Source organism: Telmatherina bonti, assembly GCF_933228915.1.
Source record: "Telmatherina bonti genome assembly, chromosome: 3".
NCBI classification, from domain to species: Eukaryota; Metazoa; Chordata; class Actinopteri; order Atheriniformes; family Telmatherinidae; genus Telmatherina; species Telmatherina bonti.
In genome coordinates, this window is record NC_136621.1 from 23,932,931 (window position 1) to 23,958,185 (window position 25,255).

General features: G+C 37.0%; 4 protein-coding genes across 4 annotated transcripts; 1 reads left to right on the forward strand and 3 right to left on the reverse strand.

Annotated features, from left to right (window-relative positions):
* Positions 1–3,510: 3,510 nt before the first annotated feature.
* On the reverse strand, positions 3,511–10,211 carry LOC306773490 (hsp90 co-chaperone Cdc37-like; the record flags this gene model as incomplete). Its single annotated transcript, XM_079263324.1, has 8 exons — positions 3,511–3,609; positions 3,712–3,783; positions 6,547–6,729; positions 6,827–6,949; positions 7,052–7,167; positions 8,051–8,156; positions 8,232–8,528; positions 10,095–10,211. The coding sequence occupies 8 exons, from the start codon at positions 10,209–10,211 to the stop codon at positions 3,511–3,513; spliced, it is 1,113 nt and encodes a 370-aa protein (XP_079119450.1).
* Positions 5,398–6,214, forward strand: nsl1 (NSL1 component of MIS12 kinetochore complex). Its single transcript, XM_079262052.1, has one exon. It carries the CDS (start codon positions 5,540–5,542, stop codon positions 6,158–6,160), a length of 621 nt encoding a protein of 206 aa, XP_079118178.1. The 5' UTR covers positions 5,398–5,539; the 3' UTR covers positions 6,161–6,214.
* Positions 10,212–11,921: 1,710 nt separating the features above from the next.
* LOC306774785 (intercellular adhesion molecule 1-like) lies at positions 11,922–15,745 on the reverse strand. The gene is made up of 5 exons (XM_079264956.1): positions 15,575–15,745; positions 14,713–14,970; positions 14,206–14,535; positions 13,626–13,886; positions 11,922–13,478 (listed from the first exon to the last, which is right to left on the reverse strand). The coding sequence occupies exons 1-5, from the start codon at positions 15,645–15,647 to the stop codon at positions 13,318–13,320; spliced, it is 1,083 nt and encodes a 360-aa protein (XP_079121082.1). The 5' UTR covers positions 15,648–15,745; the 3' UTR covers positions 11,922–13,317.
* Positions 15,746–21,367: 5,622 nt separating this feature from the next.
* Positions 21,368–24,721, reverse strand: LOC306771946 (intercellular adhesion molecule 1-like). The gene is made up of 5 exons (XM_079261295.1): positions 24,565–24,721; positions 23,724–23,981; positions 23,217–23,546; positions 22,637–22,897; positions 21,368–22,141 (listed from the first exon to the last, which is right to left on the reverse strand). Exons 1-5 carry the CDS (start codon positions 24,635–24,637, stop codon positions 22,020–22,022), a joined length of 1,044 nt encoding a protein of 347 aa, XP_079117421.1. The 5' UTR covers positions 24,638–24,721; the 3' UTR covers positions 21,368–22,019.
* Between the last annotated feature and the right edge of the window lie 534 nt (positions 24,722–25,255).

Consider the following 25,255-nt stretch of genomic DNA (forward strand, 5'->3'; position numbering starts at 1 on the left):
CAGTGTAAAGACTTTTCACGGCAGACCCAACATTCAGAGTAATAACAGGTTTGTGCTGAGAAATCAACAAATGCACAGTGACACAGTGACATATATATGCACAGGCAACGAGCAAATTGAGCACATACACACCATGGCTGACACCAGTACAGCCTTCACTCGAGATAAAGCAGCTTATAAAACCAAGCAGCAATGCATCAACCAGAAGCTCAACTACCAACCTGCTGTTCTCCCACAAAAACACCCAAATGTAAATGTAAAAAGACCAAAACAGGAGATGTATAGATGAGGAATACCCTGCTAACATGTCTACAATACATATGTGTCAGACCACCACACGTGTAAATTCACACGTACATGCACAGGCTGCAAGATGCATGAATAAAAACACACTCACCTTGATCGCCTGAAGATCAATGGCAAGATGGGCTGAGCCTCGTCTTGCTTTCACCCTCCTCCTTCCTCCTCTGTCTTCCCAGCTCCCCCTGTCTGTTTGTAGACATTGCGGTGTGTCACCACGGCGCGAGAAAAAAACACTTGCCGTTCTCATGAATATCCGTGGCTTCACCAGCTTCCCTCCTCTGTCTGTCTCTCCTCTCCCCTGCCACAGTGGTCTCCCCAATCCACCCCACCTCCCACCATCTCCACCACCACATCCCACATCCTCCACGGAGAAGCCCATCTCCCCCTCCCTCCACCCTCACAGTGCGTCCATTAATCCCATACAACAGTCTCCACTCTTCCTCTCTCCATCGGTACCCCTCTCGTTTTTTTTCTTTTTCTCTTTTTTATCTGGCAGGGGCTATATTCCCTTTTATTAGCAACCATACATTCATGTTGTTTTTGTAGTCAGGCATCATGGCTCTCAATCACACACACTTACTGAGCTGATTTTTACATATGCTCACACTGAAAAATCACAATAAGCACGCATGTCTCATGGCTGTTTTTCATCCTTTTTTTCTCTTTTTTGCTGTTGTCCTTTTGCAGCCAATCAAGGACATGTGGTCCATTCACCCACGTACAGACAAACTAAAATGAATCATGATGCGTTTTTGCTGTAATTCAATATTTTAGAATAAATATGTATCAACAATGCCCTAAGAACTGGACACTTTTTCCCTTTTTTTTTATGCAAGCACAACTTTACAGTCATTCATATTCAGACATATTTGTTACATATTTGTTTTGTCATGATTTTGACTCGTGCACATTGGTTTTTAAAGGGAGAAAAGATGTTTTTGTTGGAGCTTCTGACATACATAGACAAATATTAGCACAATGAAGGCTGCAAATCCTTTGTGTAAGAAGCTGAAAGAAAAGAACATACATTAATGCATAAAAAACTATAAATAACAATTGAGAATCTCAGCTCTGCAAGACAAACTACGCTGACATAAAAGCTAATGATCACATTTGACATTGTGAGTCAACACATTCTCAAGTAAGTCTGCATGTGGTTGTCACACTCTCATCAGCTCTTCTAGGTGTTATCTAGATCTGATTCATGCTCCTGATCTCCATTGGTTGTTTCCTGTTTAAAGTCAATGGACAAACAAGCTTTGCATTGAAATAGGAAAGAAATAAAATTCTGCAAAGGCAACAAAATCACACCTACTAACTACAAAGAAGAGGTGAGAGAGAGAGAAAGCAATTATTCAAATAAAAAAGGTAGAAATCTGAAGGACATAAACAGGAAAGAGCTAAAATGAGCAGGTTAAGTATTTTTCAGTACAAAAAAAAAAAAATCCACAAAGGCACCACAAAGACAAATACATCTTGAAAAACCTGCTGAAAATCTCACACAATATCTCTGATACTGATGATAAATCAATAACTACGAATGAATTCATTTTAACATCAGCCACTTGACAGAAAATGTTCTATTTTAATATTTTATCACTAGTGCCACTGGTATTTAAAAATGGTCCATTTCAATACATTAAATATTAACACAAAAGGTTTCATGCTTTGGTACCTTCATCCTACGTTTCTGCTTTCCTGACTACCTCAATTTAAAAGAAAATTGAAAATATTTGGAATTGTTTACACTTTACAGACAAAAAGTTGAGTCAGTCAAGAACAAAAGAGATTAATCAATATCTTAATCACAAAGTGGTGGTAATATTTTAATATAAACTACAAATATCAGGTGTACACAGATGTATATAGTCCTTATAAAAGCCCCAATTACGATTGTTCACTATGGTTGATCCACAATGGTAACAAGGGAAAGCTGTGGCAAGAAGAGAAAAAGGGGAAACTGAATAAATGACACAAAAGTGTTAATTATTGGTACTCCAGCGTCTTCCCAACATTGCAAGGTATGCGTGTGATCACTCTAAATTGTCCTTTGAATATGAACATGAATGGTTGTTTGTTCCTGTGTTGGCGCTGAGATGAACTGGTGGCCTGTCCACCCAGCTTCTTGCCTGATGATCGCTGCAACAAGCTCCAGCTTTCCCATTACCCTTAAGTTGACTAAGCGGTAGAAATTAAAATTAAATATGGCTTTCTCAAAACAACAAAATATTAGAGATCAGCCACTATAAAAAAGATGTTAAAATCCTGTCATCCTGCAATTAATGGAAATAGTTACTCTCACTGATTCTTTTTGCTTATTCTACAAGTTGTTAAAGATTTGTATGTCACTAGAATTTCAAAATCAATACAAATATTGGTTTGAAATAATCCTGTAATTAATACAATAGCCTATCTTCCTGTACAAACAGATTTTTTCATTGTTTATTGGACATCTTATACAGTTCAATCTTGAGATTTATACCAAAAGTATACAACCAAATACAAAAAAAAAAAAACTAAAGACAAAAACACTTTTGTGTGGGCCGTTGCAATAATGGAGCCTAGATTAATAGTTAATTTCAATAAGGATCTGTGTCCTGAACATTGACACTTCAATCGAAGCTTCAGATTGAACTGTATACCTTCCGACAGACTCAAGGTGGCGCCATTTATCACATTTTCACAACAGATTACTTATAAGTAATAATTTGTTTTATGACTCACTATCAGTTTTATTAATCAGTGCTGTGAAATAAACATCATACCCACTTCTCATCTACCTAATCTCATCCACTTTATCCATGAGCTGAGGGAGGCCTTGTTGAGACTTTTGTTATGACTTTTGAGTAAGCAATACATAAGCAAGTTATAATCTGAAATATTAATAAACACAATAACTCAGTTTATTTATTTAGTTGCACAAAGTTGCAAGAAAATTGAGATAAATATCTGATCTCCCCTTCATGTGTAAATAAATATTCACAGAAAAATACAAATATTTACAGAAAAATACACCATATTCTACACATCTATACTTTTAATTTGATAAACATTGAGAAGAGTGACAGTTTGACTGATGCATCACTTGTAGATTGTTGGATATAAAATATAAGATGAACTGTTAAACACCTAAACAAACAAAATCACAAGCAAACTGAGCGACATAGAAAGGAATGTTTAAATGTGGGTGGTTATAATGGATCATTCTTAATCTTCCTCCTCCTCATTTTCTTCACCCTCACCATCATCTGAATCAGGAACCCACAATCCAGAGTCAATACACCTCTTCAGGTGGTATCTTCCTTCCTGTATAAACAGAGTGAAACATTTTCAAAATATCCAGTTAACTGATTAAAAACTGTTTAGTTTGCTGTAATAATGTAAAATGAATGTGAGATAAATACTCGCCTCAGGATCCAGCTTGTTCATGGCTTCCTGCAGCATCTGGATGTTCTTCTCATCAAAGCTTTTCTGTATTTCCTGCAAGAAAACAATCCGTTAAAGGAGCAATATGAAGCAACACACTTACTGAACAGACATGTTATTAGTCTGTCACAGCTACATTTTATCTGACTTTGATGTCATCAAAATGAGACAAACATTGCAATTCTGCACTGGTGAAAGCAGAAACTGGCATTACAATCATGGTGGATAAAATTGATTCAGCTAGTTAACAGAAATAAAGAGAAGTTTTGGACTTAATTAGTATATTTTGAGGCGTGACAATTCTGTCCAAGCCAAACTTGAAGGTTTGTACCGTGGTGGTGGTGGTGGTGGGGGGGGTGCAACAGATTGGGTACTTTATGGGTAACCTGATAAAGATGACAGAATAAATAAATTTCAATCATACAGGCAAATGTTTATTTATTGCCGGTGTGCCACAGGTGAAAATAAGATTTTTTTCTTGTTCTTTTCTTTATCTTCCTTTCTTTCTTATTTTTGTGGACATGACAAGTGTTTTACCTGTCAGGTGTTTCGGTCAAAGCCCTGTGATCACATTTTAACCCTGAATGAAAAAAAAAATCTCTCAGAACTTATGATATCTCTAGGCTGCACGGTGGTGTAGTGGTCAGCACTGTGACCTTACACCATGAAGGAAGCAGGGAGAGTGGAACGGTGGCCTTTCTGTGTGGAGTCTGCATGTTCTCCTCATGTATGCATGGATTCTCTCCAGGTACTCTGGCTTCCTCCCACCATCCAAAGATATGCATGTTAGGTTAATTGGTTACTCTAAATTGTCCCTAAGAGCGAGTGTGAATGGTTGTTTGTGTCTCTGTGTTGGCCCTCTGATAGACTGGCGACCTGTCCAGGGTGTACCGCGCCTCTCGCACAGTGGTTGCTGGTATAGGTTCCAGCTTCCTGCAACCCTGAATTGGACAAAACGGTTATGAAAATAGATGGATGATATCTCTAAGTTCAACTTTAGCAGATAAATTTGTTAAATGAATAATTAGCTTATTAGCCAATGTTCAAACTAAGAGAGAAGGGAATTTTACAAGATATTCATATGTGATAAAGGACGGGATCACCGTTGGAGGAGATAAGTGTCAAAAAAGCAACTTGCCATGTTGCGTTAAATAATCTAAATGTATCAGGTAAATTCCACAACATGCCATGAGTGTCATATATGGGCTCTATGTGCAACTAAACATACTTTACCTGAGCATATTTTGAAGAACTATGCAACCCAAGTCAACTTCTTCTTGAATTTATCAGATTAACCCCAAATAATAATCCTTAGGAAATTAATATAATGACTTACTGACCCACTTTCTGGACTTTCCTAGTTTGTGATTTCATACAATTACTATTGATGACAGGGAGAGTTTGAGAGATAAAGCTGAATAGTTAAGACTATGGTTCTGAAAACAATCCAATTTTACTTATTCTGTTACTTCTGAAATTATGTCCACAAGCCATTTTCAATCACAAGGGCCAGTTTATAAGACAATTTATATTTACTTTATATGTGATTAATTAACACATATAATTAACATCGCTGCCGTTCCTATGGGGATGGCTTTAGGAGCAGGACCAGGAAGTTACAACAACTTCCGCTTTGCATCCAAACAAAGTTGGCGGTAAGATGGATCAGAGTCGCAATGAAACAGCGCAGAAAACTGATCCGGATTACAGAGTCCAGATAACGTCCAAGAGAAAAGTATTGGTGCTGATAAACAGATGTAAAGACTTTTTAAGCAGAATTCTGGAGGAGCAACCGGAAGTCGCAGACGACATGAAGAAAGGTCTGCTGGAGGAGCTGATGGCGAACTTCGAAGCGGCGGTCCAGGTCAACGTGTTGGTGAACGGCCTGTCCTGGGAAGACGCTCCTGATGCTGAAGAGGAGGATGAGGCCGTTCATCTGGAGAGCCTGCTGGATGACCAGATCGTCGAGACCACCAGGAAGCGCCGCACGTACCCCAGAAAGATCCTCCCCCGTGTCGTCCACACCCTGAAGGCTGAACGCGAAATCATGGGTCTGTACGAGCAGCCAGTCCGACCTCCGGAGAGCCTTAGGGATCCGGATCGAGAGCGCCTCATGACAGACGTGTCTGCGGGGACGCCCGTCCTGGTGAGACGGGCCATCCAGGTGATAAAGTCCATCAACACGCTCCTGAGTCAGACTGAAGGTCTCTGCGAAGTCCTCCACATGAGACCCAACCATGTGTCCCAGGAGGTCCACAGAGAGGTGCTGAGCAGCCAATCAGAGGCTTCACCTCCCGCCAGCAGAGCTGCCAGGATCAGGCAGCCAATCAAACGAGCCGTGGATGAAACCATGGCTTCGGAGGGATACGTGCCGTCCACCAAGAAACTGGCTTTGGTACGGGACGACGGGAAACAGGGAAAAATCCAGTAGTTTCCCGGTCAAAACGGAATACGACAGCTATCCTAGACCATATATCTTTTATATGACAGCTATACATGCTTGAGCTTCATGCTGGAAAATCTTTCAGTTTCTGGAGAGCTTCTAATTTTCTGATTGAACATCCCCTTCCTGTTTGTTAAATATAAAGATGTTTGTTTGTTTTAGTGGATTCTCCACCTGCTGATATCAGAATAAATCAAACTGAGTTGGAAAAAACAAAACATCACTCTTCATTGTGCTGACATCTGACTGAACCCTTCTGACCCATTAATGATTATTTTAAGTCCAAATATGATATGAAACCAACAAAATAATAAAATGTACGTCTGGACATTATCATATGTGTGTATATGAACACATGTATGTTTAGTTTTTACCTTTGGCAAGGATTCATAGACCTCCATGGGGTCTAAACCCCCTGGGCCCAGTCTTTTCTGCTTCTCTTCCTCCTCCAGCTCCTTCATGGCGCTTTCCATTTGAGTCTGAGCACATCTGCGGACCCTATCTTTCAGCATCTCCAGTTCATGGTCAAATGCATCTCTGTATGGCTTATCTGCAGTCTGATATGGACACAAAAACATTGGAAGAAGCTAAATTCTTCTGACTCCATAAACTGTGGGCCGCTACATAGAAAAGCATGCGTTATTATTACCAAACCTTGATCTTTGAGAAGAATTGTCTAAAGCAGCCTCTTGGGTCAACGCTTAGTGTTTGACCCAAATTCAAGATGAATTGCATCACGATGGCTTGATGGGCAACTTGTTCCATGAGGGCGTGTTTCTACGAGGACATGTAGAGTTTATCAGGCTCTTCCAGGTTACGTCAGTCACTCTTCTGTGTTTTCATCTCAAACACATTAAATACTCTCCAGGAAGCATTTACCTCATCTATCTCAAAATCAATACAGATGACGATGAGACAATTAGCCGTTTCTTCACACACCAGATGTGGATTGTCTGACAGATACTTCTGACTGTCATCCCAACGCCGCAACATACCTGGCACACCACACAAATACAGCATCATTGGTAGAAGTCGTCAGGTACTGAAGGTTATAACTTAGTTTCTCATTATCCCCTTAGACAGACAAGGAAAGCTGAAATCGTTTGTGTGTGAAAAAATAAACCTGTCAGCATTAGATTTGTGCAGACTGGCGTTTTACTGAAACATAACATTTAAAAATGTGGGACAATCTGACTCCTTACATGACCAGTCCAACGTTTGAACACACTTAGCCATTAAAAAAAAACTATTGGAAAAGTGTTTCCAAATGTATGACAAGTAGTGTTTAACATTATTATGTAAAAAAAAAAAAAAGAAAAAAAAAAACTAAAAGGATGAACTTGTATTGGGCTTCTTGTCAACTGTTGGTCAGTGGTTTCATAACTTTACGGTCATATGTGTCTACATAACTCTGAGCCTCTGCCATTTTTACAATACAGACAGACAGACATTGTCCATCAAAAAACAAACAACACATACTTGAAGATGGAAACAGATATTTCAACAGGCTAATGATGCTCAGAGAATGAAAAAATCCAAGGACTGCCTGAAAGTCAGGAAATGATTTATAATGAACGTAAGAGTGAACTACAGATTTCCACAAGAAGACATTTTCACCGAAACAAGCAGCACTTACACAAAAACCCTTGTAAGTGAATGAATATTACATAGTTGGTGTCAAAAGCTAGTAGGACCTTAATAGCATGAAAGACCCACTGAAAGCCATCTCTGCATACGGCTAAACTATGAAGATTTCAAAGGGAAGTGTATTTTCTGTTTGCATTTCATGGAAACTGAGACGGTTTAGAGGACAAAAAACTGGGCAGGACCAAAGGAGCTGAACTGGGGAGCAGTGGAGCGAACAAAACAAAAACATACCAAAGTGTTTTATCTCCTGTTTGTACTTTTCCACAAAGGTCTTGTGCTTTTCCACATTTTCCTTCTGCGTTTCCTCCTTTGTCTCAGGCTTGATATTGACGACACTCTGAACAACGGATAAAGATGAGATACATAAATATGACGATAAGTCAAATCTTGTCATTTTGACAGCCGCCCTTACCTTGCTGAAACCTTCTTTGCTGATTGTGTCAACATTCCAGGGTAGCTTCTTTTCTTCTCGTCTGTGTTCTTCTAATAATTTCTGAAATGACTTTTCATCCTTCTTTAATTTCTTCACCTCAAGCTGGACTTTCTTCAGCTCATTTTCTCTTTCTTCATCCTCTTCTCCATCCTTTACCCTTTCCTCCAGGTCTTTCAGTCGTCCCTGGGCTTCTTCCAGCAGCCTCTGGCATTCTGTCTGATTATTTTCAAGGTCTTCACCTCTTTGCTGAAACTCAGCCATTTTCTCCAGCCGGGCCTGTTGTGGCAAGCCAGAGTGGATGGTGAGTATGTGGACAAAAGAAGATGGTTGGTGTTACTGATACAAACACAAGGGAGGTTTAGCAGAGGATGCTTAAAAGTGTAAACTTTTTCTACAAAAATGTAGACATACTTCCTAACAGATGTGTGTGTGGATAAATGACTAAGGATACTGAAACCATCTGAGCCAGAAAAGCTTCTGCTTTACTTGTCTAGTAGTAAATCTAAGAGATAGAATAATTTATTAGCAGATTAATACAGATTGGAGGATCAACATTAAAAATACAGATTTTATTAAAAAAAAAAAAAAAAAAAAAAAGAATACATCTACAAAACAAGCCAATGTAGTTAGATTGTTTTTAACTGTCTACAGTAGCACATTTACCCGCAAGTGGCCAAGTTTATACATTTTTAGAGATGCAAAACAAATGATCATGGCACCACCTCATACATTTTCAACATATGGTATCTTAAACACCCTAAGCATGTCGAGGCACGTTTATTAGTGCCTCCCAATATCAAACATACCACACGTGGGAGATAAAAATGGACAATGGAAACATAAGGAAACTGCTAGCATATCTAACCTGGTAACATTTCAACAAGTGGTTCTGGCTGCACTTGTCCCACATCCTGGAAAGTATTTGTGTTTATGAATATCAAATGTAGAAAACACAAGAAATAAAAAAGACAGGAGAAACAAGGGGTATACTAGAGACTACCAGACATATTACCTCTCCCTTAAGTCATGTGACAACAACAAGATAAGCTTATTACACAGGTCCAGAGCCAACACAGAGAGATTAACCATTAGTGTTACTGTAGCATATATCCTTGCACTTTTGTTTTGCCAAATTATTCACTGTAAGTTGTGGCAGTCCTGACGTTAAGGTTAAAAGGATGATCAAATATCAATACATCTGTTCAACAGATCTATTTGTGACTTATTTTATAGACAGCAATCATCAGTGGCAATCAATGTATCCAACACAAAGTCTATTAAATAAATAATCAGGAGACAATAATCTTAACTCTTCAGTTTCTTAACTCTTCGGTGGCTCTCAATTCCAACAGTTTCTGCTGCTCTCATCATCATCATCATTGTTGGATGGCAAAGAATGAGTGATGAAGGTTATGAAAAGGGAAGAAAGCTGGAAAAGGATGACAAGGACACCATACAATGCGGCAGGGAAAAGCTTAACCACCTACAAAGTTCATTTTGCCAAAGCTCTGGAGAAATCCAGGACATAAGTCCTTACATTTCAAACCAAAAATATCAGTGAGGACAATTATTGTTGAACAATCCAATAGTTATTGCAAAACTTTTACTTAACATATCTTACAATGTGTGGTAGTTGTATTTTTACACAAGCTAATGACCCAGGCTGTATCTCAACTTATCGCATCATTTAGTTTCACAAAATTAGACAGTTTTATAAGTAACACCTGTTAACCAGTCTCTGTTTCGTTAAATCTGGACTTTGACGTCTAATCTATTTTCTACAATTAAAACTAACCAGGAATGAGGCTCAACTTCACGACTACAACAAGTGTCACTGCTGACCCGGTGTCTCATTCTGAACAAGCTCGGCGTGTCGACGAACGGACTGGTTGTGTCTTCATCGTCAGACACGTAGATGTGGTCCCAGGCGCTGTAGTCTATGCCCTCTCTGCCGCTCATGTTTCCAGACTTCTTCGCTTTATTTTCTTCTAAACCTCATATAAAAGAAGGTTGTGAACCTTCACTGTATGACCCTTACACCTACATAGTATCAGGGCAAGGAAGACAAGTCGGATTTTTAAAGCCTCTTAGCTGCGCAGGAGAGCCGCGGGAATGCTAATTTTATAAACGTTCTCAGAGCAAACAAATTACGTCATTACGCACGTTTTCAACGCCGTAACAACCAGACATACTATCATTTGTAAGCACAGTAATCATTGTGCATTTCTTTATTTATTTTTGGTTAAAGACTTACCAGACAAACATAGCAATTCTTACCAATGATGATCATTACCTTTTTGTATTTTTAATCAATGCGAATGTATCTTTACTTACATTTGTACAGCCTTTCTCTTATTACTAGTGTTGTACATTTCATATTTACATATTTATTCATCTTTATATATTTATATATATGTATATACACTATGCATTATGTTGCTTGTTTGCTTTACCGTTCATCACTCACTTAAGTGATTTTTTTTTTGTTTTATTACTGTAGTTATTGTATTTTTGATAAATAATAATAATATAAAAATAACAATAATTTCTCATGAGGTTACTAATAATGCTTTTAAACTGATAAGATATAATCAGATGTTGTTTTATGTGGTAAGTACATATTCCCTGCTTTCCAGCCTATAAGACATTAGTTTCACAAAAGTGTTGCGAAATAAATGGTTACATTTAAAGAAGCAGCCAATCTAACATCATAAAAAATTGTGAAGATATAATCATTCATATCAGTACATCAAAATAGCTGATTAACAAATGTGCAGTTTTCATTTAAACAAACTGTGGGCATGAAACTGTTCCAAACAAAATTTTCACTCAAAATAACTTGTAGGCAGGTTTTATTCACAATATTCCTGACATTAAATAGTTAAAGAACTACAGTGTTGTCATGAACATGTGATAATGACTCCTAAGAGACAATTATCCTAAACAGACTGCAACATAACTGAACTTTGATGCTCCCAAGTGAAGTGAATTACAGCAATAGCAGCAATAACAAACAAGCATGATTCAGATGGTTTTCTACAGGGACCAGACATAAGTATTGTAGATTCCCAGTAAGATGTTAAACACAGTTTCCGTTGATCCTGAATTGAAACAGAGGACATGATGCATGTTTTTCCACCAAAAAGACAGATAAAGATGACAGCTGAGAATTACATTCCTGGAAATGATTTGTGATGAGTTAAGCTGTCCGTTCTGCTCCCTCCTCTTACTTCATACCGTACATTTCTCTCAGAAAGGGAGGATAAAAGAAGTCTAAAACATTTCCAGGAATGTACTGACTCACCCCACCCAACACGCAAACTCTGCAATAGAGTTTCCTGTAAAAGACTTACAAATCAAACATCCTCAGCAGACTATATGAAGGAAGGAAATTGTGAAAAGAATCATGATTAATTTTTTCCAGATTCATCAAAACCTCTTGTGTTGACTTTTTTCAACTGCAAACACTTCACAGGCATATTCTATCATTTTCAGCTCAGATTGTCAAACTGAACAAGTAGAATAAATGTAAGAAAGGGGGATACATCTTATATTTACAAGGTGTCATTTATTTATGTTGAAAAACACATAATTGAACCTTAAATTGTTATTTTTCCATTTAATTTTAGTTTACATGTAATTGAAACACATATACAAAACAATGTCCAGCATACAATGAAAGTTGTTCACTCTGTTGTGTGAGTGAAAGCTTTCTGAAGCTTTTATTAGTTTCACATTTGGAAATGCATTTCAGCATGGGTATTTTCACATCAGAACACTGTATGATAATGATAACACCAAACTTTTAAATACAGATATGAAGTTCTTTGCAGAAAACAAATCTGAAAGTAGACAAAAAGGCACAAAAAATGCACTTTTGTAAACAGCAGCTCCAACTGGATGTTAGTATGACAAACACGATACCAACACTCTTGTCTAATGTTTTCCATTTCCTTGAGCAAACGTTTTTCAGATATCTCAATTTACTGCAAATTGCCAAGAAAAGGAAAACAAGCTTAAAAGTAGACACTTTTTTTTTTTATTTTATAAAAAATATAGATCATACTCAGGCCCTGTTTTACTCTAGGAGGCTCTTTTTAAAAGTTAAATAAAATACAGCATTTTTTTGTTTCATCATCTCATTATACTCGACAGTCATTTCTGTGAAACAAACAATGTATTGTATAGAAACAGGACGGTAAGATGCTGAAATGTCAACAAAAGCAAAACAAAACAAAAAACAACAACAACAACAGCCAAACACAGGAATACAGCTCTTAATAATCTAAATTTTTCTTGTTCAGCTTATAAAAAATGATTTACTTTGAGACTAAATAAGTAGCGATACTACACTTGAAATGTAACGAGACCTTATACCATCAGAAACCAAAGAAAATGTCTGTCTGATAAATATGTTTGATAAAACACACCACATAGACAAAACATACTGATTATGTCTTCTAATTATACCAAGATCCTGTCGATTAAATTTGTTTTGCAAACTGTAAAAAAAAACCGTGATGCATGTTGTACTGTGATCTCAGTCTTTTCTAAGTCTCACAGCCCCATTTCTACTGCACCTTGCTGGAAATAGACCTACTGTTCAGATGCTTTTCATGAAAAATTAGTGCCCAGCTCTACAATATAGTCACAGTTGATTTCAGTCTTCACATTTGCTTAACACTGTCATAGAGCATTGCCCTTTCAACTAAATACACTGAGTAGTATCTTCAATAAGAAAATATAACAATTGTCTGGGAATCAGACTTTGCATGCTGTATTTTACATGTAGACATCTGGTGATTTATTTACAAAACATTAAAATAGAAGAATATAGAAATAAGTGACCAGCTCGGTTTAGTACTTGGTAAGAAAAACTTACCTCACTTTACTATATTATCTTATTTCTTGGACAGCATTAGTGAAGTGATGACAGGAAGGTGAAATTGTTGTGACCCCAGTTGGTATCAGAGGAGAGACGCTGCAGTTGATTATCAATATCTTTGGTTGACCTCAGGATGTGAATACTGCATAAAAATTAGCCAGCAACATTTATGTAGATTTTCTATTTAGCAGGAATTTGAGTGTGTTGTCTCTTCAAATGGAAAACATCCTTCAGGCTGTAGTGTCCCATCCGGTTCTGTTTGTAGGACTTGTATACCATCAGTAGCATGATGCTGGTCACAAATAGGCCTGCGATTATTCCAATAATAATAAATATGATGTCTGAAAGAAGGAGAAAAAAAGGATAAGGCAGAATAAACAACAGAAATAATGCCAGTTATTTTTGCTTTCTATGTGTCATGGATTTAATCTAAAACTGCTGCTGCAATATTGGAATAAATACCGTGACTCATTTCCTTGAAAACTTACCTTCAAATGTCACTGTGACGTTAAATTTCACAACAACAAAATCCATGCTGTTGCTGCTATTACAGATATACTGCCCAGTATGGCTAAAATCCACTGAGTCCACAGTGAAAACACTCTCGTGTAGGCGGAGGTTATCAAACGGGGTCATCCAGGTGTAAGAGGGTGGAGGGTTTCCATCAGTCGAACAGTTCAGGTGTAAAGTTTGCCCTCTTTTGATATCTATGTATTTTACATCTGATGATCCCTCCAGCTCAGGCCCATCTGTGTGTTGATTCACATGGAGAAATAAAACACATTATTTCACCTAGATGGAAATCATTTGGGCCCATGAGAGCCCTCTGTGCTCTATCTTTAGTTTCTACAAACATTTAAGCTGCTTCCACTTTGTATTTCAGAGAACAACGTCCTATCAGAAGAGAGATGGATCAATGTGTACACAGTTGTGTCATGAAACAGCAGCAAAACTTAGCCAGTAAAAGTGGGATACCAAGGCAACCTTGCTGACTGTATGTTTGGTCGATGCTGCCTGGAAACAAACTTTGTAAAAAAAAAAAAAAAAAGGCAAAAGGGTCAGACTCACAATGAACCACAGCAGTGAGTTTTCCTGACTTCACCACTGGAGGGGGCTGTGGTCCTTCAAGTCCCAGTTCCAGTTTGGCCTCACACCACAACTCAGCTCCATTATCTTCTTTGGTGAAATTGAACACCTGACTAAAGCTGATATTCACTGGTTCCTCTGAGTTATCATTGGGTTTGTGTTCACCCAATGCTGTCTGTCCTTTGTAGAAGGTCACACGGAGGTCATGAACAGGAGCAACATTCAGTACATCACACCGCAGTGTGTACTGGTCATACTTTTTAACTGGCCCAGTGTGATTTACAAAGTGGATCGACACATTTTGTGGAGTCTCTGTAAAGAAGAGAAAAAAAAGAAAGTTGTTTAAAAAATATTAACCAAAGCAAGCCAGACTGTCAACAAAAACAAAAGGCTGAGTAAAAACCTTTGTAACTCATTCAGAACTAAAAAGTGATCAAATTCCAACCATGTTTAATAAATCCTTTACTAGCACAAGTTTTGTGTACTTACGGTATACAGTGACATTTAGAACTGTACAACACTGGGTATCGTAAATGTTGTAGTAACAGAAAGGCGACATGCTCCACTCAGTCATTTTATCCACTCTCCATGAAATCTGGGATCCATTTGGTGATGTTATTCCCACACTCCTCTCCAAGTCTAATGTGCAGTCACCACACGGTGCAGTACATTTCACGTCGAATGGATCACCGTACTTCACTACTACTTCGGAAACATTGAATACAGGTTTATCTTGACAGTCATAATCTGTAACAAAACACACACACACACACAATAAATATCATAAAGAAGTATGACAACATTTGCACACAGTTTAAAACACATAGTTTTGGTACCTTGACCTACAAACTTCTAAATTTGGTTAAAATGTTTTAATGCATATAAAGAAAAAACAAAAAAAAAAAACACAAAAAAAACAAAACAAAAAGAAAAACATTTACAACGTTAGAAATCTCAGCAAGCACCGATTCAATACTATAAATTTTATTAAGCGCTTTAGTTATTATGATTTATTATTGCAACTGGTTTATTAAATGATGGGAGCCTTTAGATACAGCAGTTTTAAGAAAATAAATATGTGGTTTGGACGTTACAATAGCCTATTCAGCCACCAACATTAATAATACTGTCCACGACTGGATAACCATTCAACAGCTGCCGCAAAACACACGTAAAAAGCATTTAAAAAAAAAAAAAAAAAAAAGATTAGATCTGTTGAACCCCGTGTAAATGATGTAATTTAGAGGTCTGTATTCCTTACAACATTTAAAGCTCTTTCCGTGAAAAAGTTCTTAAAACTTAAAACTTTTCAGGTCACAGAAAAGGTTTCGGACTGCAGCGTATAACTTACCACATGCGGTCACCAGCAGTTCGGACTGAAAACTCAGGAAAGAAACCACCAGAAACACGAAACCAAAAGACATTTTTTGGTAGGTTCGCAGGAACAAGAGCTGTCGTCCTCGTTCACAAGATGGGAAAGAAATGGCTTTAAGTGAAAGTAAAACGGTCTAAATGCTCCACACCCTTTTTGGTTGTCTCGCAGAGAGGAAGAATGCACTTCATGTCGTTTTCCCCAAACTGATGTCACAGTTAAAGAAATACAATCCTGAAAGTGAAAGTCAAGAAAGAAGCGGAAAGATAGCGATTTAAGGAAATCCCAGAACTCCCAGCAGAGTACTTTTATCATGATATCCTCATGACCCAAGTCGTCAGAGGTCATTTATTCTGGTCCAGTAATATCCCACCGAACCCATTCACGAAACACACTCCAAAACCAGCTGGTCTTACCTCTATTTGAGGACAAGTTTTCAGCACAAATAAAAATACAAGTTTTAGTCAAATTACCCACAAGGCTAAGTCATTCCTATGAAAAATCTTTTTGATGAAGAGGGAGATCGGGGAAAGCTTAAACAGGTCATGGTTACATGTTGTTTTTCTCCAGTCAAGACAAGCTACAGATGACACTTGTAAAACTATTGAAATGGTTTTAGTGATTCAATTAAAACTTATATGGTTTAACTGAATGATGTCCTAACTTTGAGCTAATAATGGTTAGTATGTGTAAGGTTGCCTTTTTTAGCTAGCACATGAGGTTTTATTATCATGGCTGAGTTGCGACTGTCACCTTACAATATATTGATATAAAAACAGCTCGCACAACAGTGTTTATAACTGTTTTTCCCTTTTAGTTTTCACCTTGTGAAACAGTTAATAAGGTTACAGACCAGAGACAGGAGGACTACGAGTGTGTGTTTGCGTTTGTGCAACTTGGTGCATGTGTTGGCAAATTTTCTAAAAAAAAAAAAAAAGAAAAGAAAAATAGGCCTATAGCCTCCATATATTTACTTGTTTTCCTTCATAATTCAGAGATCAGTGCATACTGAAGGAGGATGACAGACAGAGGGATCCCACTCCATATTTGGGAGAGAGCAACCAAACAACTCAGTACGTGCTCCAAAAGTTTGGAGAATTTTAACAGTTTCAAGTATTAAACAATTAGACCATATAACATTATTTTTGATATCACAGTTTTTATAGTTGCAGGATACAGTTATATTGCTAGCAAGTAGTTTTAACGTATTGCTAAAATAAAAGTCACTGAAAACCTATCTGCACAAATCCGACTGATCTGTATAAATCTGTAATTTTAATCAAGCTGATTAATAAATAACACTGTGATATTATTATAATTTACATTTTTGATAGGAATCCTTTTATTAACACTGAAATATATAATATTTTTAACATGTAAAATTGACTTTTTGTAATAAATAGCTTTGATTATTAACATACAAATGAATATTTATGGTGTAAAAATTTGGTTTCTCTAATCCAGACTATCTTTGAGTAACAGTGTAAAATACAAAAAGTGTTGCAAGTGTCCCATTCTCCCCTACAAAATGGTTTTGGTGATTGTTCATATTTTTACAGCTACCCACAGTAACATCACAATAGTTGTAAGACATATAAGTAGAAATCACAACATAAATTGAATTTACTTGAGTGAATGTAGCTTCTTTTCGATGCACCACTCATCAGCATAAGAGCTGAATGTTTTCACTCTGCAGCTTTAAAGGTTCAAGCATACTTCTCTTATCTATTTCCTGCAGCCCTTCCTCCATTTAGAGAAAGGTTATGCACAGGATAAGCTCTCGTGTCCTGACTGAGGAACTATTAGCAATCTTTTGCTAGGTCACTTTATCTTTCACTTCTTTACTTCATAAATACCCTACAGGCAAATTGGGCTATTTAGAATGTGTTCATTTTAGATCCGTCTTACTCCAGCTGGTACTCTCAATGCACATAACTCACTATCAGATTTCCAGGTACTTTAATGATAGGTGATATAAGGAAAAGAGCAGCACAGCTATATATGATTCATTGTCTTCATAAGTCCACCTCCTGGGGGCACCTCTAAATTCTGTGCATAAAAGTTGTGAAAAGAATCATAGGTGAATTCCTGCCAGCAGTGCTAACCAGGCTCTTGACAGTAGTCTAAGGGGAACAAAGGCCCCTATCAGAGGGTCACTACCCTGTAGTCCACAAGCACTCCCACAACGAAATGGCTTAATTTCCCACTCTGCATGTCATTCAGCTCTGAAGAGACATTCATTTGATTCAGGTGTGTTGGAGAAGGAATGGATCTAAAATTAGCAGGAGTGACCTTGGTTACCCCTGCCTTAGAGGGACAGGGCAGCACAGTCAGAGAACTGGGGTAAAACCTGACAAAAAAAAAATTCAGCTGGTGAGGATTGACGAAAAGCAAGGAGAACACATTAACTCTGGAACTAATACAAACATATCCAGTAATTATGGAAATGGTAAAAGGAAACTGATAAAGATCCCCGGGAAGTTCAGCAATGCTCTACTTAGATTTACTTCTTTTATGTCGTATGAACATGCATCTGCTGTTATTTTGCTGTTATTTGCCACCATTTCTGTGTTTAGGGACCGTTACACCATCTGCTGGTGATCTACTTCTGGTGGAATGTAGCAGTGTAATAAGAACAAACTCAGAAACAAAATGGTCTTAAAAAGTACATGTTCCCATTTAAGCTAGCTTCCTTTTAAACTGATCTGTTCTGTGAAAAACATTCAGAGAAACTTTGTGAACTTTGTACAGTTCTTTTTTGTTTTTAAATTTGTGGAGGCAGGCAGACACATTTCTGTTGTTTTTTTTTTTTTTTTATCTTTATATCAGCAGAGCTACTGCAATCTGCGACACACTTTCTCACGACTTGTCAAAAACCACAGAGCGGATGTCATATAGAACTTTGTGTGTGACAAATCGTCATTGTGCAGCTTTTATATGGCCAGTACAAGCTGCTATACTAACCGATGTTTCTGGTGTAAAACGCTCCACTGTGACCCTTTACAGAGAAAAGACAGCGCTGGGCCCCCTGACATTTCATTCTCATTTTCAAGGCTTATGTCAGACTTGCTCTTTCATTCACAGTATTTACAATATTTACATCTCCACATTACATATCTGATAAGGAGTAGGCAGAAGTATGAACTTATTTAACTCTACCCCATTTCTTCTATACGTTATACTGCTTCAGCTGTATTACACTACTCAAAGATTCATCTTTCATGTACCAGGAATATGATTAACACTGCTGATTTTTGGTGACACTCCTCTTGCTAATCTGTAGCCTCTTACAGCCAATCAATGGTCAGGAGTGGTCACCATAAGGATGTCCCTGCATCTGTCTACAACTTTCCCAGGACACTATGGTTGTGTGGGCCTCTTTAGTTATATTAATGAGTAAGGTTTTTGTTTGTGAATCCTTGGTTAAACTGCTGTTTTTTATGGTTTAAGATTGGTACTGGAGTGGGGAGCTGCCATTTATGTGACTGTCTCATGTTTTCACAATTTACAGATTGAAGTTAAAGAGTTCAGATGCAGGTTTGTATCTCTTCTTGTTCTCAGTTTCACTTACTAAAATTTTGTTGCTTCCTTTTTACCTAGGACTGGTCGAAAGATGTAATGTGAATAAGATCCTCACTCCAGATTTAAGATGAAAAATTCCAAGATACTGTCATACAATGCTTAAAATTGATGAAAATAAATTATTGGCAAAACTGAATGAAAACAGATCTTGTTTGTGTCTTAACAGTTTCTTCTTTCAGGCAAGGGTTAATGTAGAAGATTTAGTTCTTACCTTCTACTGTGACCTTTGTCTGAAACAGGAGCCTTTAATATATTTAGAAAGTAGAAATAATTGACCTTTTTGTCTAACCTTGTGTATTTGGTGTTTTTGTTTACCATTTGTTTACTGAAATGAACTGAGTAAAGCTATTTTTGATATTTGCTTGTATTTTATCACAATGCACGACAGTTCATTTAGCTATCTAAAGTCAGTTTTATTTTTTTGTAAACATAAGTTTTCACAGTACAGATTTGGTTAGTCCGGTGGCCCTGAAGTGCAAACAAAACCTACAAATGGAAAAAAAAAAAAAAGACCACAACAAATTGAAATAAACGCAACAATTTAAAAAGGCACAACAAATTAAAAACACAATAAAAATTTAAAAACATTTATTGCAAATGACAATGGCAAAATGAAATAAACAAGACTATTTAAAAAAATACAAAAAATTAAAACACAATGATAAATTAACAAATAACTAATAAAAATACAACAACAACAACAACAAAAAAAAACCACCATATTTAAAATGACAAACTGAATATTAAAACTATGATTAAAACAAAACACAATGAAAAATTTGAAAACACAACAGCCTGGCCCTTTGGCCCTGATTCTGACATTCCCACCAGCAGAGGTGTATTGCCTGTTTGCGGAGCCTCTTTCCTTCCAAGTTTATGGTGATTGTGAACATAGCCTTTACTTTGCCCTGTACAAATTATATAGACATTAAAAAACTAGGATTTTCATATCTTGATGAGCCCAAGACAACACATGTACCTGGATATTCTGAAGGTTGACCACTGTAGGTCTTTAGTTGAAATATTGAACAGGGCAATCCATAAAGCCAGTCTCTCCCTCCATATTGACAAGAAAGTCCAAGCTGTTTTCACAATTACCGCAAACTGACCCTAAAACCTGGAATTAGGTTCCACTAACTGGGCAAAACATTTCTGCTGGATCAATTCCACTACTGGGTGGGTCGTTCTTTGCACTCTCCTGTCCCCACCCTCAATCCCATGATATCACTTCCAGATCATGTCTTTGTGTTTGTGTTTCAGTAAACTTGTAATTGTGTTTCTTGCCAATGTAAAGTGTTTTTGTTGTTGGCATTTTTTGTCTGTGTTTCATTTTGCCACATTCTATGGTACCAATCAAATCAAACTTTATTTGTGAAGTTCTTTTCCTACAAAACAAAACAAAACAAAGTGCTGTACACATTATACACATTACTCTTTTCTTTTTCTTGATCTGTTTTCTTTCTATCCTTTTTCTATCCTCTTAGGTCAGGTCCAGCAGTAGTATACAAACTCTGCAATAAAAACACTTATTTAAAATGAACAAAGACAGTAAGAATGCAGATTACTAAGGGGATCATGATATCTATAATAGCTTGGCAAGGCAACTTTGCTCAGCAGAACACAGCACCAACACCATCATTCTGCTTGCTAAAAATGCTGGACAAGATAAGTTTTAAAAAAATGGTACAGTAGTGTGGGTGTGTATATACATATGTGTTTGTGTGTAGGAGTGTGGGTGTGTATATATGTCTGTGTTTGTGTGCAGGGGCATGGGTGTGTGTCTGCGTGTGTCAGTTTGAAGCAGCATTGGTATGTGTGTGTGCACCGGTGTGCATGGGTGTAAGTGTACTACAAATTAGGGATGAATTGTGTTGAGTGATCATTCAAATACAACCACGCACCCTCAAAAGATCAGGCGCGGACCAAGAGGGCCCAAGTCCCAGGAAACCAGCAGTAAGTTGAGAGGGAGGAATTGAGGCGGCCCAGCGAAAGGATAAACTTCCTCCTTTAGAAAATTGCAGGTGTAATTAAATGGAAGCTTTAAATTGTTTAACAACAAGTTTAGGGAAATCTTGATGTGTCTTATATGAACAGCACATGTGTGAACATGGAGTGAACTTGTATAAAGAAAGCTTAATGGATTTTCATTCAAACTTTTATTTCAGTGAATTGCAATGTACACAGTCATAAATGGAAAAAGTAATTTATAAAGGGCATGATATATTTGTATGTATTGCGAAGTACAGGTATTTGCTTTAATGCAGTTTCTGGAAAGTGCAAACATTTTAATGAGACTTTAATATCACAACACCATCAACTGTGTACAACACTAGAGAGACAGCCTCTGAGGTGTAGGAGTCTGCATGGTGCCTGTGTGAGAAAAGAGAATTACAGAAGAGGTGCAAGACGTGCATGTCTGTATATAAATACTGACTGACGCCACAGAATCATTGATGTTTATCATTTTAAAAAAAGTGGATTATTGATTAAATGCATCCAGTTCCTGTTTACATTATTCTATATGGGAAAGTGTGTGCATGACCCCAATCTTACACACAACTGCCTCTGGCATGCTCATTGGTGTTGTTACAACAAGGAGACATTTCCGCTAAATCTATAAAGAAAAATGTTTGACAGACGTTGCTGGACATTCACGATGCACAGGAAAGAAAAAAAAAATCTTTTTTCTAGGACTGATGTGTGATTATATATCCAACTGAAAAAGCATTTTACTAGTAATTAGCTGTTGTAAGTAGTATATGAAGTTACATGTACAATTGTTTTCTGCTGTCATTTGTCATCAGACGATATGGCTCTGTAATCAGTCATCAAACATACTTGGCTAAAAGGAGAACAGAAGCATGAAACACATTATAAACATGTTAACCTGCTGGTTAAATATGTTGGTGGCATTGTTATGTGGTTTGTCTAGTCCATTCATGGATGAGCAATTTGACTTGGTACCTGAGAACACACATACAGTTCAGGTGAGATGAGAAATGTCTGAAAACGGATTAATATTAATTTTTTCTTTTTTGAATGAATACAGGAATTTATTCATTCAAAAATTCCTGTATTCAAAAATTATATATATATATATATATATATATATATATATATATATATATATATATATATATATATATATATATATATATATATGTAGGCTGCAGCTATTTTTCCTGGAGTCTACACAATTCCTACATGAAAATACAAACATCCATTTCAGGATATGATAAGACAACAACACAAGGCATATGTATTACGATACAAATAAAAGTCCCTTTTCACTTTGAATTTTACTTGATTTCTAAAAATCAAGTAAAATTTAAAAAATAAAAGGAGAGTGTCATAAGACAGACAAAAGAAAAGCCAAAACAATTCTAGTCAGTTTTCCTTTCTAAAACTGCTGCTGCAATATTGGAATAAATACCGTGACTCATTTCCTTGAAAACTTACCTTCAAATGTCACTGTGACGTTAAATTTCACAACAACAAAATCCATGCTGTTGCTGCTATTACAGATATACTGCCCAGTATGGCTAAAATCCACTGAGTCCACAGTGAAAACACTCTCGTGTAGGCGGAGGTTATCAAACGGGGTCATCCAGGTGTAAGAGGGTGGAGGGTTTCCATCAGTCGAACAGTTCAGGTGTAAAGTTTGCCCTCTTTTGATATCTATGTATTTTACATCTGATGATCCCTCCAGCTCAGGCCCATCTGTGTGTTGATTCACATGGAGAAATAAAACACATTATTTCACCTAGATGGAAATCATTTGGGCCCATGAGAGCCCTCTGTGCTCTATCTTTAGTTTCTACAAACATTTAAGCTGCTTCCACTTTGTATTTCAGAGAACAACTTCCTATCAGAAGAGAGATGGATCAATGTGTACACAGTTGTGTCATGAAACAACAGCAAAACTTAGCCAGTAAAAGTGGGATACCAAGGCAACCTTGCTGACTGTATGTTTGGTCGATGCTGCCTGGAAACAAACTTTGTAAAAAAAAAAAAAAAAAGGCAAAAGGGTCAGACTCACAATGAACCACAGCAGTGAGTTTTCCTGACTTCACCACTGGAGGGGGCTGTGGTCCTTCAAGTCCCAGTTCCAGTTTGGCCTCACACCACAACTCAGCTCCATTATCTTCTTTGGTGAAATTGAACACCTGACTAAAGCTGATATTCACTGGTTCCTCTGAGTTATCATTGGGTTTGTGTTCACCCAATGCTGTCTGTCCTTTGTAGAAAGTCACACGGAGGTCATGAACAGGAGCAACATTCAGTACATCACACCGCAGTGTGTACTGGTCATACTTTTTAACTGGCCCAGTGTGATTTACAAAGTGGATCGACACATTTTGTGGAGTCTCTGTAAAGAAGAGAAAAAAAAGAAAGTTGTTTAAAAAATATTAACCAAAGCAAGCCAGACTGTCAACAAAAACAAAAGGCTGAGTAAAAACCTTTGTAACTCATTCAGAACTAAAAAGTGATCAAATTCCAACCATGTTTAATAAATCCTTTACTAGCACAAGTTTTGTGTACTTACGGTATACAGTGACATTTAGAACTGTACAACACTGGGTATCGTAAATGTTGTAGTAACAGAAAGGCGACATGCTCCACTCAGTCATTTTATCCACTCTCCATGAAATCTGGGATCCATTTGGTGATGTTATTCCCACACTCCTCTCCAAGTCTAATGTGCAGTCACCACACGGTGCAGTACATTTCACGTCGAATGGATCACCGTACTTCACTACTACTTCGGAAACATTGAATACAGGTTTATCTTGACAGTCATAATCTGTAAGAAACACAAAAAATATCATTAAGTGTGAAAACATTTTCACACATTTTCTAATTAAGTATCCTTTTAATTTAAAAATATTTGAAAATACTTTTCTCACACTTTGTATACAAACTGCCCACAAACACAGTAAAAATCTAAACATTTTTTCATTTAAGTCATAATGAACTATTCTTTATCTAAATTGAAATATTACAAATCTAATCAATCACTGATGCAATAACTTTATAAATTGTAAAGACCTTCAGTCATTTATGCTTTCAACTGGTTTACTGCATGATGTGAACATTCATACCAGGCGATAAAATACTAGTTTTGGCTAAATATAAATAAGGTTCCATGCACTACAAAGACTTCAACTATTTGCTACGACTTCTACTTTGCTTTGTTCACTTCCTTACAAAGCTGTCAGAACATGAATTACAAAGCTTGCAATAGAAATTCAATATTTTTTTCACCCTACAAACTCCCTATGAAAAAGCTGAGTGATTCTACTATGAAGAACTTACAAGTAACATCTCTCTTCAGCACACAGAAAATATTACATTTTGGACCAACAAGTAATAAGACAACAACTTACCACAGCCAAACACCTGCAGTTTGGACACAAAACTCTGAAAAAACATGACCAAACATATATAAGAGAAAAACATTTTTGCCTTGTTGGATTTGCAGGAAAACGAGGAGTGATGGCGGTTATAATCCTTGTACACGAGCCCGGACAGCGTGGCTGGAACTGAAAGTAAGAACAGACTAAATGTTCCACACCCTTTTTAGAGCATTACAATGTGAGCAGAGGAAGATGCAGCACATATTTCATGCGGGTTACATCAATGTGGGAACTTTAAATCTTTACTAAAAAAAACCAAACAAACAGATAATGAGTGATGTCTTCATGACTCAAATCTCCAGGGACAATATAGCCAGACCATATATATATATATATATATATATATGCACGACATATATATATATATATATATATATATATATATATATATCAATAAATGTTTGCCATTGCTTCTCTTTTACAATAAACTTAACATTAGGATTTGTTCAGTTTTATTTTGTGCCAAATGAACATGGAAAATGACATGATAAAAGATTAGTTTGACAAACTTTAATTTATTATTAGTGAGTTTTTTATCTTGCACATCAAGATGAATATCTGTCAGATATTGCTGAGTAATGAGTACACATCACATCTGTACAGTGCATGAGTGAATATAGCCTATTTCCACACACCACTTATCAGCAACAGACCAGAATGT